Below are 14,011 nucleotides of genomic sequence, written 5' to 3'. Positions count from 1 at the left end.
CATTCACAATAAAATCTTTTATCTTTGAGTCAGAAAGTACATTGTCCAGAATATTATATTTTAAAGGATCTATACGTTTTCCTGAAAGTAATGTAAACTCTTTGATTTGTTTACACATGTGTCTATGTTAGATCATTCCAAGTCTGAGGAGATCTCACTGAAGCTGCCACAGAACGTTATTAAAGATTCTGCTCGAGCCTATGTAACAGTTTTAGGTAAGCTGAAACTTGCCAGAAAGTTCATTCTTCTGATGGAGTGCAAACAAACCTGGGGTTCTTTCAACATTCTATAAATATTAGTTTTGGAACCACCGCTTCCTTACTCTTCATTTAATTAGACTTTAATGGCAGTGTAAATGATTAAAAGAGACACTATAGTCACCCAGACCACTTCAGCTCAATGAAGTGGTCTGGATGCAATGTCCCTCAGGTTTTAACCCTTCAGATGCAAACATAGCAGTTTCAGAAAAGCTGCTATGTTTACATTTGGGGTTAAGCCAGCCTCTAGTGGCTGTCTGTCTAGTGGCTGTCTTCCGGACAGCCACTAGAGGCACATCTGCCACGCTGGAGGCACATTATGCCTCCATCGCGCAGAGCGTCCATAGGAAAGCATTGAGAAATGCTTTCCTATGGACACTTTGAATGTGCGCGGCACTTGCCGTGCATGCTCATTCGGATCCGCTGACGTCGGTGAGGGAGGAGAGGTCACCAGTGCCGAGGGAGCCCTGTGCTGGATTAAGGTAAGCTGCTGAAGGGGTTTTAACCCATAAGCGCCACGAGAGGGGGGACCCTGAAGGTAGGGGCATCCTCAGGGCACTATAGTGTCAGGAAAACCGCTTTGTTTTCCTGACACTATAGTGATCCTTTAAAAAAATATTACAATTATAACAAATTATTCACCAGGGAAGAAACATTATTACTGTCATCAAGATGTTTATATGCATTACCATAATCTTCATTAAATACAGACAACATTGAAAGTAACAAGTCAGAAGTTATATTCGGTGAGGCTACAGGTAATTATTCAATTTCAGAAGATATTTTAATGAGTCATATGGCAATGGGAGAGGCGTTTAAGAGTCACACGAGACCCCTAAAGTGTGTGTGTGAGTGTGCCCTCTTTTTTTCATTTTGAAAAAGTGCAGATTTTAATAGAGATGCAGACTTATATAGACTGACCTGCTTACACCCCAGAGGCAGACAATAATACAATTGGTCCTTTTACTTCCTGGTTTGCTCAGCTCAGTGAAGCTAAACTAAAGAGGCAGCAACTGCCAAAAGCACCTGCCTTGCAAAGACTTCTCATTGAGCTGCATTGGGAAGACTGCGCTTGGACAGTCAGAGAGTCTGGGTGGGGTTAGAAGAGAAGGGCTGGCAAAGGCTGCAGACAGCAGACATGCAAAAGCTGTTTATAGATAAACCCCCAATGAAAAAAAGCATTTTTACACGTGTGAAAGTTTTCATATGGGGTACATCTACTAAACAGTGATTTTTTAAAATGTTATATTTGGTCAGTGGAGTGTCCCTTTAAGCATTCTGAAATCTAACACTGATTTATGGTTTATTGGCTACTCAAGACATTCTGGTATTAAAAAGTATGTTGTACAGAAAGCCATGTATGTCTAAACCACATATCATGGTTAATAAAAACACAGATGGATGGAAAGATTTGTGAACCTTTTCTATTTGTATACAATAAATAGTTCCCTTTGAAATCTGTCAGAATTGAATATTTTGCCTAATTGTTGTACCTGCTATGCTTGCTAATTTGTCAAACCATTTGATATATTAGAACCTATAATGTGGCAATTTACATAAAAAATGTATATTAGAATAATTACATAGAAGAATTATATTAAATGACATAATTGTCTTTAATTCTGGTTTTGCTGTCTACAGGAGACCTCATGGGAACAGCCATGCAGAACCTTGACAGATTGCTGGCCATGCCGTATGGATGTGGAGAACAAAACATGGTGCTATTTGCTCCTAACATTTTCATTCTACAGTATCTGGAGAAGACTCACCAACTGAATGATGAAATCCAGAATAAAGCAAAGACGTTCTTAAAGAATGGTGAGTTACCAAGATCTAAAAACCAAAATAATTATTTAATATATAAAAAATATGTTTTTATTTATTTTTAATCTGTTTTTATACATATTATTTATTATTCCTTAGTGTTACATGTATTTTATTATTTTAAAACACATAGTTTTACCTTTTATTTAAACATTATTTTCTAGCATTTATTTATTAAATTCCAAAAACATAATTAACAAAAAAGATATATCCAGAATTCACAACAAATGTTAGCAAATACAGTAACTCTACATAGGTAACATTAAGCATATATAACAATTACAAGGTTCTGAGATAGATCACTCAGATGTCTCCTCATCTTGTAGCCTTTAAAGAAATTATCCAAGAATCATAACCACTACAGTATGCTCAAGTAGTTATGGTGCCATGAGATCCCTGGTGCTGACCATTGTAAGAAGTCAAACCATTCTAAAACAGGTTGACTTCTTACCTGGGGTCTAGTGGGTGCTGTTCCAACCTCTAATACATCTGTCAGGGAGTAGGACATTTCTGCTTAGGAGCAATAATGCAGCAATAATTCATGGTCATCTCAAATCATCTCAGTTGGTTAACAGACAGTATTTCTATCATATCCCCCCTGTCTCGTCTTTCCTCCAAGCTATACATGTTAAGATCCTTTAACCTTTCCTGGTTCATGGATTGCAGGATAAAACTTACCAGGAATGGTTAAAGGATCTTAACATGTATAGCTTGGAGGAAAGACGAGACAGGGGGGATATGATAGAAACATTTAAATACATAAAGGGAATCAACACAGTAAAGGAGGAGACTATATTTAAAAGAAGAAAAACTACCACAACAAGAGGACATAGTCTTAAATTAGAGGGACAAAGGTTTAAAAATAATATCAGGAAGTATTACTTTACCGAGAGGGTAGTGGATGCATGGAATAGCGTGGTAGAGGTTAACACAGTAAAGGAGTTTAAACATGCGTGGGATAGGCATGAGGCTATCCTAACTATAAGATAAGGCCAGGGACTAATTAAAGTATTTAGAAAACTGGGCAGACTAGATGGGCCGAATGGTTCTTATCTGCCGTCACATTCTATGTTTCTATGTTTCTATTTGCATACAGTATCAATGGGCATTTTAGCAAGTAGCAGATGGCTGGAAAAATGTAGAAACAATTGGAAAAAAAGCTCTTAGTGAGTGCATATAGCAGGTGTTTTTCATTTCCCCATTCTATATAATCTATAAATGTGTCTTTTAATATTCTCTTTTAATATATAAATAAAACATAGACATAAGAATAATTAGCATCTGAAACAAATAAAGAAATTCGATCAGCCCGATCCACGATATGCTCAGAGAAAACTCTCTCTCTTAATAATGTTTGTCTCTCTCCAAGATGTGGGAATAGTTCAGAGAATAAAATCTAGACAATTTATGGGAACTTTAATTCCCACTAAGTGAAATAGGAAGATCAAAAGAATCTCCACGAGCAGAGTACCAGGAACCTCCATTGGTAGAAGCTTATCTAGACTGAGTTTATACCCTGGGGCTTGCGATTATTCATGAAGGAGTTTTAACAGTGCAGAGAGGGATTATTTGGGGTTAAAAAATGCATAGACAGAGTAAACTGTGCACGTTCAGCATTTCAAAGCGAAACATTGCACATACAGAACAAAAAAAATTGGAAAAGGGATAAGCTTTTTAAGTGATTTATTCTGTTAGAAATACTTTCCAAATAATTTATCTACAAATATTAGACTTTAATCGTAGATAAAACATTTGGATAGTTGTTTTTTTTCCAACAGATTTGAATAATTTGAAAAAAGTATCCAAAAATATTAAATTCTTTTAAAAGCTTATCCAAAAATATTAAATCGAGGCCCAAGTCTGGTATATTTTTATTTTCCATTTTTTTTATGCTGATATTGAAAAACATTTAATTTTAAACAAAATTATGTGTATTTTTTATTTATTTATGTCTTTTTATTTAGGTTACCAAAGACAACTTACCTACAAACGTGATGATGGGTCATATAGTGCTTTTGGAAAGAATGATCCGGAGGGAAACACGTGGTGAGTGATGTATTCAGTAAAATAAGTAAGTAGGAAAGCATTGCGATGTGTATCATCTTGAAAATCTATTTTTCTCCTAGAAGCAACCTATCAAGTGACCATATTTGTCATGATACATATATTTTACAATCTTGAAATCATTTCTCCTCAATGCATTACTTTCTGACAGGTTGAGTGCATTCGTAGTGAAGTCTTTCAATAAAGCCCGTCCCTATATCTTCATTGATGAAAGTCATCTAAACCATTCTTTTACTTGGTTGAGAGACCACCGTAAAGACACTGGCTGTTTCCGTAGTGTTGGGAAACTCTTCAATAATGCAATGAAGGTAAGTGAGGCATTTTTAACATTACAAATACAACATTATTGTGAGAAATTAAAGAAAGAGATTAGAGATTTCTAAAATACTGTAATATAATGTAAGCAGTAAAGGAACAATCTACAAACAATATTTCTTACGAAAATATATATGGATGGATTGGCGCTATTAATGCTAATATAAAGGTGGTAAAACAGCAACTACCCCCAAGTGCCCAATAAATCACCCAAAGGCACTATACAAATAGGTTAAAGAGAGAAAAAAATATATATAAGGGGGGTGCTATATAGACATAATATACTTATATCTGTACATCAAAAGATCCCTCGGCAGTTAACCGAATCAATCTAAAAAAAAAACATAAACAGAATGCACATAGCATAATACTGTATGAGGAAATGAGTATGAGTAATTGTGGTATTGGGTCACTCACGATAAGCAGAGCCTATTTTAGCAGGCTCTGACTGTGTAGACTCCTCAAATCTCCTGTATGCTGTATACTCCAACAGGATCAGCTCCAGCCGCCTCTCAGTATTCCTCCGGTCACACCACACCACGGCTCAAAACGACCAAGTGGTAAAGTATAAAGGAATTTATTGGAAATACTTATATAAAACAAATTGTATATAAAAAAAATGATTAAAAAAAATTATTACAAATTATTATAAAACAATTATATAATTATTTTTTTTTATATACAATTTGTTTTATATAAGTATTTCCAATAAATTCCTTTATACTTTACCACTTGGTCGTTTTGAGCCGTGGTGTGGTGTGACCGGAGGAATACTGAGAGGCGGCTGGAGCTGATCCTGTTGGAGTATACAGCATACAGGAGATTTGAGGAGTCTACACAGTCAGAGCCTGCTAAAATAGGCTCTGCTTATCGTGAGTGACCCAATACCACAATTACTCATACTCATTTCCTCATACAGTATTATGCTATGTGCATTCTGTTTATGTTTTTTCTAGATTGATTCGGTTAACTGCCGAGGGATCTTTTGATGTACAGATATAAGTATATTATGTCTATATAGCACCCCCCTTATATATATTTTTTTCTAGTAAAGGAACAATAATAGTATTGTGGAAAGATCATATAAAGATACTGACATCTAAAATAAACAATAAGACAAAATAAAAAAGGAAAACAAGCAAGATGATGATATGTTAGGCTTTAATATGTAGCCAACAACTTAATACAGCAAATACATGCTCGTACAGTACTGGATGGTGTACGTCAACACAACACAACAAATACTAGATGTCTGGACACTACATGGCAGTGTACCATAACCGCAACACAACAAATAAATGTCTGGACAGTACAGGGGGTTTACTGTAATGCTAACACGAAAACATAGATGCTTGAACAGTACAGAGTGGTATGTCATGATACCAACACAACAATTACATGACTGAACAGTAAACCGCATGGCAATATATAAGAACATTGTTTATGCATGACAAAATCACATCAGGTGTTTTTTTATTTTATAAAGGTTTATATCCCACAGGGTTTGATATAATTCACACTTATGTCCTATATATGAGTGGAGCGCTACAGGTAGAGTCAGTAAAAAAAAAAAAGGATGATATTAACTTACTCCAAATGCAATGATGGATTGTTAATAAGACATAAACATGGGAGAGAAAGGAAATAAACATAGCATAAATCCGTGATGTATACGTGGAATATACCAAAAACTATGAGGTGTGAACTCACATTGATAAGAGCCTCTATAGGGACAGGCTCAGATCACATCAGCTTCTGTGCTGTCTGGTGGCACTTTACCATTTGATGCCAATGGATATCCTCAGAAGTTATAAAATGAAAATAGAAACCACTTATGGTGCAGTATGTTGTGACATATGGTACTTAGATTATAAAGTGCAAAAAAATGCTCACCTTTTCCAGAGCCAATGGAACCTGGCTCTGAGTAAAAGTCAATTTTTATTTTTGACGTGCAGAGATTAACAAGTGGGCCTGCATCATCACAATAACAATTACAGGCCGGTTAATGCATACAAGATCATGACATGCAATAGAACTGCACAATTTTGAAGTTAATAAAATATGCTTATGCAGGGTATGTCAGTAGGTGGGTAAGTATTCATAGCTATAAAACATGGTACACAAACTGACAGTTTTAGTGATGTGAGACAGAGCTTAATTTAAACATGCTTATGCAGGGTATGTCAGTGGATGCGTAAGTACTCATATCAATAAAACAGGGTGTTCAGACTGACAATTTAGTTACGAGAGACATAGCGTAGATAAATGAAAAGCAAATTGTAGGTTAGGTAATGCTTTGGAATAAGACAGGCTTAGTGACAAACTGGTCAACGAAAAAGCAGGGTAGTAAACACAAATGAAGTCTCGTTGGGAAAGTCACACTGGGCCCAGCTCCAATGAGCTGCTGGGGAGTTATGCTGTCAGGCCTGATGGAACTGCCCAGCTTGTGGCTTTTTTGCCTCCAACCTGGTTGTGGTATGAGCGGATGAGGGGATAAGTCTAGTAAGTGCTGCTCTGCCAGCCAAGGGTACTGCATGAGCCGACCACTTGTGCCCTCGGTTCCGGTACCAGGTATGGCCTGCAACAAGATTCTCGGCAAGTGTGTTTCATTCAGGTGTAGGGCTGCGGTTCGAGGGATGTCCTCTAGGGGCTCAAGGCCCAGGAAGCCAGGAAGGATGTCTGGGAGACCAGGCCCAATCTCTGGCCGTCGAATGTTGGAGGAGTTCCAGCAATAGTCCCAGGAGTCAAGGTGAGGTGCTCCTAATCACAGTGCTGCCAGCAAGCAGTGTGTGTGGTCTCTCCCGATGTGGGTCCTGGACCCCCATGATGTAAGAAGTGCATATGCGCCCAGGCGCCAGGGGTGCCCTTTAGGGATGTGTTGCTGAGCTTCGGTTCTCTCCAGTGGAGGCCAGGATAAGCCCCAACACCAGGGCCATATGAGGTGTCACAGGACTGTAGTGTGGCAGCCAGATTGCGAGGAGGGCAACATCCATCTTCCCCACTCCTCTCCTGAGTATGCCACAGGTTCGAAAGTTTCGTACCACAGGGGCCCTAAAACTCCCGATCTCGGAGTCTATGGTGGTGCCAACTGTCTCCTGGGCACTTTAGTGGACTACTCCATTCGATTAGCAGTGGTAAGTCCAGAATTTCTGCCGGTTGTGTTAGATTTAGCAGGAGCCCCAGTGACATGCGGTCAGCATGGTGGTCAGTCCTCGCCCCCCAACCTATACAGTTTTTGCGCAATAATTACTTAAGCGCACTACTCACTTTTGGAATTTGTATATATTTTTTCTTTATTTTGTTAAACAGTGGGAATTTGTGAGATTTTGACTATATGCAGTTTTAAATTTACATAACCTTTATTGCTATTATTTCACTTTGTTACAGGGGGGCGTGGAAGATGATGTTTCTCTTTCAGCTTATGTAACAATAGCTCTGCTGGAGTCAGGTATATCTACAGAGGTAAGATAATTTATTGTTAAATGTATTATTGTCACACAGTATCAACATTCCATGTCAGTTGAAAGAGACACCCAAACTTTTGCATGCTTATAACTACAGTAAATAAAATGTTACTTGCGCTTTCTCCTTAATCCCTATGTATATTTAGACAAATGGAGGTAATTTAGTTGCTCCAATGGCCATTGGAGGTAAGGCCCGCCTGCCAACGTCAAGGCAGACCCCCCTAAGCGGGTCCTAACACTGACCCTTCAGCCTGCTTCCTTGAGCTTCTGGCAAAAATATCTCTAATGAGACAGAAAGGGGTATTTTTTATATACACCCCTATACTTATTAACCCTTAATAGGGAACACATGGGATGGGCAGCAGCATTGTAACCAGGCTGTGTGATACAAAGTAAATACAAATACAAAAAGAGAAGTCCTGCGCTTAGTCCCATGCTGGACCAGCTGCAATGACTACAATACACATCAGCCCCAATATATAGTAAAAAACAAAGTAAAGAAAATGTTACTTGCGCGTTCTCCTTAATCCCTATGTATATTTAGACAAATGGAGGTAATTTAGTTGCTCCAATGGCCATTGGAGGTAAGGCCCGCCTGCCAACGTCAAGGCAGACCCCCCTAAGCGGGTCCTAACACTGACCCTTCTGCCTGCTTCCTTGAGCTTCTGGCAAAAATATCTCTAATGAGACAGAAAGGGGTATTTTTTATATACACCCCTATACTTATTAACCCTTAATAGGGAACACATGGGATGGGCAGCAGCATTGTAACCAGGCTGTGTGATACAAAGTAAATACAAATACAAAAAGAGAAGTCCTGCGCTTAGTCCCATGCTGGACCAGCTGCAATGACTACAATACACATGCGTATAACTACAGCAACAGAGTTAAATTAAAACCACTGCCAGATAAATTGCATTTTTATGTCCATTTATTCAGTCCACACATCCATTTGAGCCTAAAAGGCAAAGGTAAAGTGTAAATTGTCTCAATAATAATTAAATAATATAAATAAAAAATGACAAAGTATTTTGTATTTTTTCTTTAAAATTTGCCCTAGGGATACAATTTTCCTTATGTTTTATCATTTAGTTAACAGATTACCTTAAGACTTTAGTTTGTGGATGGATCCATGTAAAACATGTCAACAAAATGTACAGCTTTTTGCTGTACTTGTTGAAACCGTTTTTTAAAAAAAAATTAATTTTATGCAATCATAGGACCCTTTGGTTGGGGATTCTTTATCTTGTCTGAGGAAGGCTGCTGTGAATGTAAGTAACGTATACACACAGGCTCTCCTGGCTTATACTTTCACTTTGGCTGGAGACACAGATTTCAGACAACAACTAATGGAAAAACTAGACAAACAAGCTGTGAGAAAAGGTGAGAGATGTGTACATATTATCTGTTTATTGTAATGTTGTGTATGTATTTCTTTAGCATTCAGTGAGTGAGCATTTCCACATCCTGTTTTCCAAAGACTCCACATTAGACCTTATAGACTAATAGTACACTTATAGTTTACTTTGTGTTGAACAAATATGATTGATCATTTAATCAGGAAACCTCCTAATCCAACACTGAACCTTCAAAGATTGAAGCTGATTAAACCTTTTATAAAACCCTTATGATTACGAAGTATATTATTACAAAGAAACCTATGTAACACACATATTATTTGTACTGAAACAGAGAGATGTATGACATAGAAACGGGGCAGTTGACAAAATATATTTAGTTTTAGTTTTCTTTTTTAAATTGTGATCAGGCCCCTGAACAACATTCTTAGCATAGTTTATTATGTAAAAAAAGTCAAGTTGAGATGGTATTTCCAGACACAGTAGTGTTTTGTATATGTCATGTGGTTACTTTTCTAGATGATTCTAAACTGGCCAAGATGGAACACATGTTCTCATCTCTACAAATATAAAATAAGTCTATCTATTATATTACATCTCTTCCCTTGACCTTTCACTCACTCCTGATTAGTACCACATTCACTTTATAACTAAGCTAAACCATGTTTCTATAAAAAATATTTTGAAGTTAAAGGGACACTCCAATGGGCAGAAGTGGTCTGGGTGCCAACTCCCACTACCCTTAACCCTGCAAGTGTAATTATTGCAGTTTTTTTATAAACTGCAATAATTACCTTGCAGGGTTATCTCCACCTCTAGTGTTTGTCTATTAGACAGCCACTAGAGGGCACTTCCGTGTCCCTAGCACAGGAAGGACCTCCAGCGTCGCTCAATTCCCCATAGGAAAGCATTGAAAAGCATTTTCGTTAGCGAACCGCTTATCCACAATCCTCCCCACCCTCACACATAACGACCAATCTGTATTCGTCAGACACAGGCAAGGGGCAGACAACATCAGAAAATTACTGAACATTCTATCCCACATACACTTGACTAAAACAAGAGGCCTTCTCCTCGCCCTGGACGCGGAGAAGGCCTTCGACAGACTTAACTGGACCTTCATGTCCCAAGCCTTAATACATAGGGGTTTCCCACCCACTTTTATAAAGGGAATCATGGCACTTTATAACAACGCAACAGCCAGAGTCTCAAATGCAGGATTCCTATCTACACCGTTTCATATTTCAAATGGGACTAGGCAGCGATGCCCACTCTCTCCCTTGTTGTTTGTCTTATCCTTGGAACCCCTAGCACATAAAATCCAACTACACCAACAAATTAGCGGAATTCGAATGGGGAACCGGGAACATCATCTATCATTATTTGCAGATGATATTCTGCTAACACTAAGTAAACCCGACGAATCTCTCCCGGCCTTGATTTTCCTACTACAAACTGAATAAATCTAAATGCAAGCCCTACCAATAGCCATACCAGCCCAATCACTACAGACACTCCAACAAAAACACGCCCTTTACTGGCGCACACATCACCCTTCTGGGGGTTAAAATAGCACCAACACTGGGAGATATATTCCAATATAATTTCAAGCCGCTAATCGCACAATGCAAAACAGATATTTCCAAATGAAAATCAATACACCTCTCTTGGCTAGGGAGAAATAACACAATTAAAATGGTCCTGCAAAATCCTATGTTTTTCGCATGCTGCCAATATACATCCCTGTCTCCTTTTGTAAACAGATAAAGTCGGTCCTTACATCCTTCCTATTGAAACCAGGCAAGCCTAGGATACCGACATCCCTACTTCATAAGCAAAGCTCCAAGGGAGGAATAGGCCTACCACATATATTGACTTATTACAAGGCCGTTCCTATAAAAGCAGCAATAAAATTAAATGCCCCCCCAAAAAACACTTCAATGGGTGGGCATAGAAAATGGGAATTGCCGTGGAGGGAGATTGAGGGACCTATTGTCGACCCCCAAAAATTTGTGCCCCAACCTGCCGGACATTTTTCCCACTACAAAATTAGCTATACACCACTGGGACCTATTTCAGAAACAGCATATGACCCATCTTTGGTTTCTCCCTTATGCCCCGCTTACATCACTCAATGTGGTCAGCCCAGGGCTTACCTTTCAAAACTGGGTAAAACATGGCATATCAACGGTCGAATCAATGACACTACAAGATAAAGTCCTTACCTTTCCCGAGCTACAACAACATGGTCTACCGAACTCCTATGTCTTCTCGTATATGCAACTAAGGAGTATTATACACACACACACATATATATATATATATATATACACGGGTAGACACATCTCACACACACCATACTAAAACTGCAGAGATCTTTGAAACATGCAACAAAACACCCACCAAAAAAAAAAGCTCTCTCCCTGTTACAGGGATATCATCCAGAGTACTCCCAACCCAACTCCCTCTTTTGTGGCCCAGTGGGCAATTGAGACTGGGACACGATGGTCCGAAACAGAATGGTCCAACTCCCTTTCAGCTCTAAAGGGACAGACTTAATGTTATTCCCAGATAGAAGCACATAAAAAGCTAGTATACCGCTGGTACCTATTGCTTAGCAGGCTACATAAAATCTATCCAACAGTACCTAGTAACTGCTGGAGATGTGGAGCAGCGGATGGCCATATGACACCTATATGGTGGAGCTGTAGGGATATACAACCATTGTGGACCACAGTAAATGAAATATTCACAAAGGTGGATCCTGATTTCCCATCCCTAGATCTCCAAGCAGAACTTTTTTTTAAATTACCCAACTCTATAAAGACCGCACACAAACAACCGTTCTTGCTCACCATACTGGCAGCTAGAAACCAAATAGCCATGCACTGGAAGCAGCCTACATGTCCGCCCACATCGCACATACTGGATAAACTTAAACAACATTACACATATGAAAAAATGTCGCTCATATCCACCAAACATACTGAGGCATTCGATATAGTGTGGGAAAAGTGGAAGCACAAAGGCCTACTGGGTATGACAACTCTAAGTGAGGCTAAAACGCTGTACTACTCGAAGCCACACTGTGACACATTGTACTAAATGTATTAAAACTGAAATACTGAGCAGGAGTGTCGAATGTATTAGATAGCCACATAAGGAAAAGCATACTGTTATTGGAACTTGCGACTTGAGACTTTATGATTCTGTGGAAAAGTGAATATTCCCAACCCCCTTCCTCCCTTCCTTCTGTACCCTCCCCCATCACCCATGTTTATGCACATACAACAAAATAAAAAAGTTTAAATCTGAAAAGCATTTTCAATGCTTTCCTATGGGGAGCTCTAATGCGCATGCGCGGGATTGCCGCACATGCGCATTAGGTCTCGCCGGTGGGAGGGATTAGTCTTTCCCACCGGCCAACGGATTACAGAGGAGGAGCGGCGGCAGAGGAAGAAACAGCAACGTGGGACCCCTTTTCACCCCTTCAGCAACCGGGGATGGGGGGTGGGAGGGAAAGGGGACCTGCAGTGCCAGGAAAACTGATTGTTTTCCTGGCACTGGAGTTTCCCTTTAATGGTTTAATCACTAAATAATTAAAATAAACTGCCATGAAAAAACAATTAAAGGCTTTCCAGTGCCAGGAAAACATACCCATGCAGTGCCCTCCTCCCTCCTTTCCACCCTCCATCCCATGGCGCTGGGTAAGGCTCCTCCCCTCCACTGACATCAGCCGGCGGGGAAGACCTAATGCGCATGCGCGGCAATGACCGTGCATGTGCATTAGACCTCCCCATAGGAAAGCATTATTTTATCCGGTGACGCTGGAGGTCCTCATGCATAGTGTGAGGACGTCCAGCGTCGTTTAAAACACTTTTTGTGTTCTAAGAACACGGAAGTCCCTCTAGTGGCTCTCTGATAGACAACCACTAGAGGTGGACTTAACCCTGCAAGGTAATTATTGCAGTTTATAAAAACTGCAATAATTACCTTGCAGGGTTATAGGTGGTGGGAGTTGGCACCCAAAGCACTCCAATGGGCAGAAGTGGTCTGCGTGCCTGGAGTGTCCCTTTAAAACTAAAAGAAAATGATTTGCAAAATAATTCTTATTATGCTACCATAAGCTCTTTTCACTGCTTTAATTCACGATTGACTTTCTAGTTTAAACCTCCTCCCCATATCTACCATATTCAAGAACATATATTTGTATGAACCGAACAGAAGGACAATATTTGGACAAATATCTCTTGTTCAATTAGGTATTTAAATGTTAGTATTTTATTTAGTTAGTTGTCTCACTTATCTTTTCATTCTCATATATTTATTTTTACTTTAACCCCTTAAGGACACACAATCACATTTCTTTTCTTATATTATATACCACTTTCACAGATGGGCAGCTACATTGGGAGCGTCAGACAACCACCCCTGCCTCAGATGTTTCATTTTGGTACCGTGCACCCTCTGCAGAGGTTGAACTGACCTCATACATGCTCCTGACCATGCTCTGTGGACCTGAACAAGATTTGGGCAGAGCCTCAGAGATAGTGAACTGGCTGAGCAAGCAGCAGAACCCATATGGGGGTTTCTCATCCACACAAGTGAGACTAAAGTATTTATAGCACTAACAAAAAGCATAATTTAGCAAATCGTGGATTTATCATACTAGATCATGGATTTATCATACTAAAGCTATGAACGTTGAATACAATGTTTACTTCTCAGC

At 39.2% G+C, this 14,011-nt stretch overlaps 1 protein-coding gene across 3 annotated transcripts in view; it reads left to right on the top strand.

Moving 5' to 3' along the window:
* The window catches only part of LOC134575465 (alpha-2-macroglobulin-like), a 312,276-nt gene that overhangs the window by 278,310 nt on the left and 19,955 nt on the right, over positions 1 to 14,011 (top strand). For all 3 annotated transcript variants that reach the window (XM_063434760.1, XM_063434759.1, XM_063434758.1), the window contains exons 23-29: positions 132 to 215; positions 1,899 to 2,075; positions 4,046 to 4,127; positions 4,297 to 4,453; positions 7,848 to 7,922; positions 9,145 to 9,307; positions 13,678 to 13,886. In XM_063434760.1, the coding sequence (XP_063290830.1) occupies positions 132 to 215; positions 1,899 to 2,075; positions 4,046 to 4,127; positions 4,297 to 4,453; positions 7,848 to 7,922; positions 9,145 to 9,307; positions 13,678 to 13,886 (947 nt within the window). The remainder of the gene's footprint in view (positions 1 to 131; positions 216 to 1,898; positions 2,076 to 4,045; positions 4,128 to 4,296; positions 4,454 to 7,847; positions 7,923 to 9,144; positions 9,308 to 13,677; positions 13,887 to 14,011) is intronic.

This window comes from Pelobates fuscus, chromosome 10, assembly GCF_036172605.1.
Source record: "Pelobates fuscus isolate aPelFus1 chromosome 10, aPelFus1.pri, whole genome shotgun sequence".
Lineage (NCBI taxonomy): Eukaryota > Metazoa > Chordata > Amphibia > Anura > Pelobatidae > Pelobates > Pelobates fuscus.
This window is presented reverse-complemented; position numbering and strand designations above follow the sequence as displayed.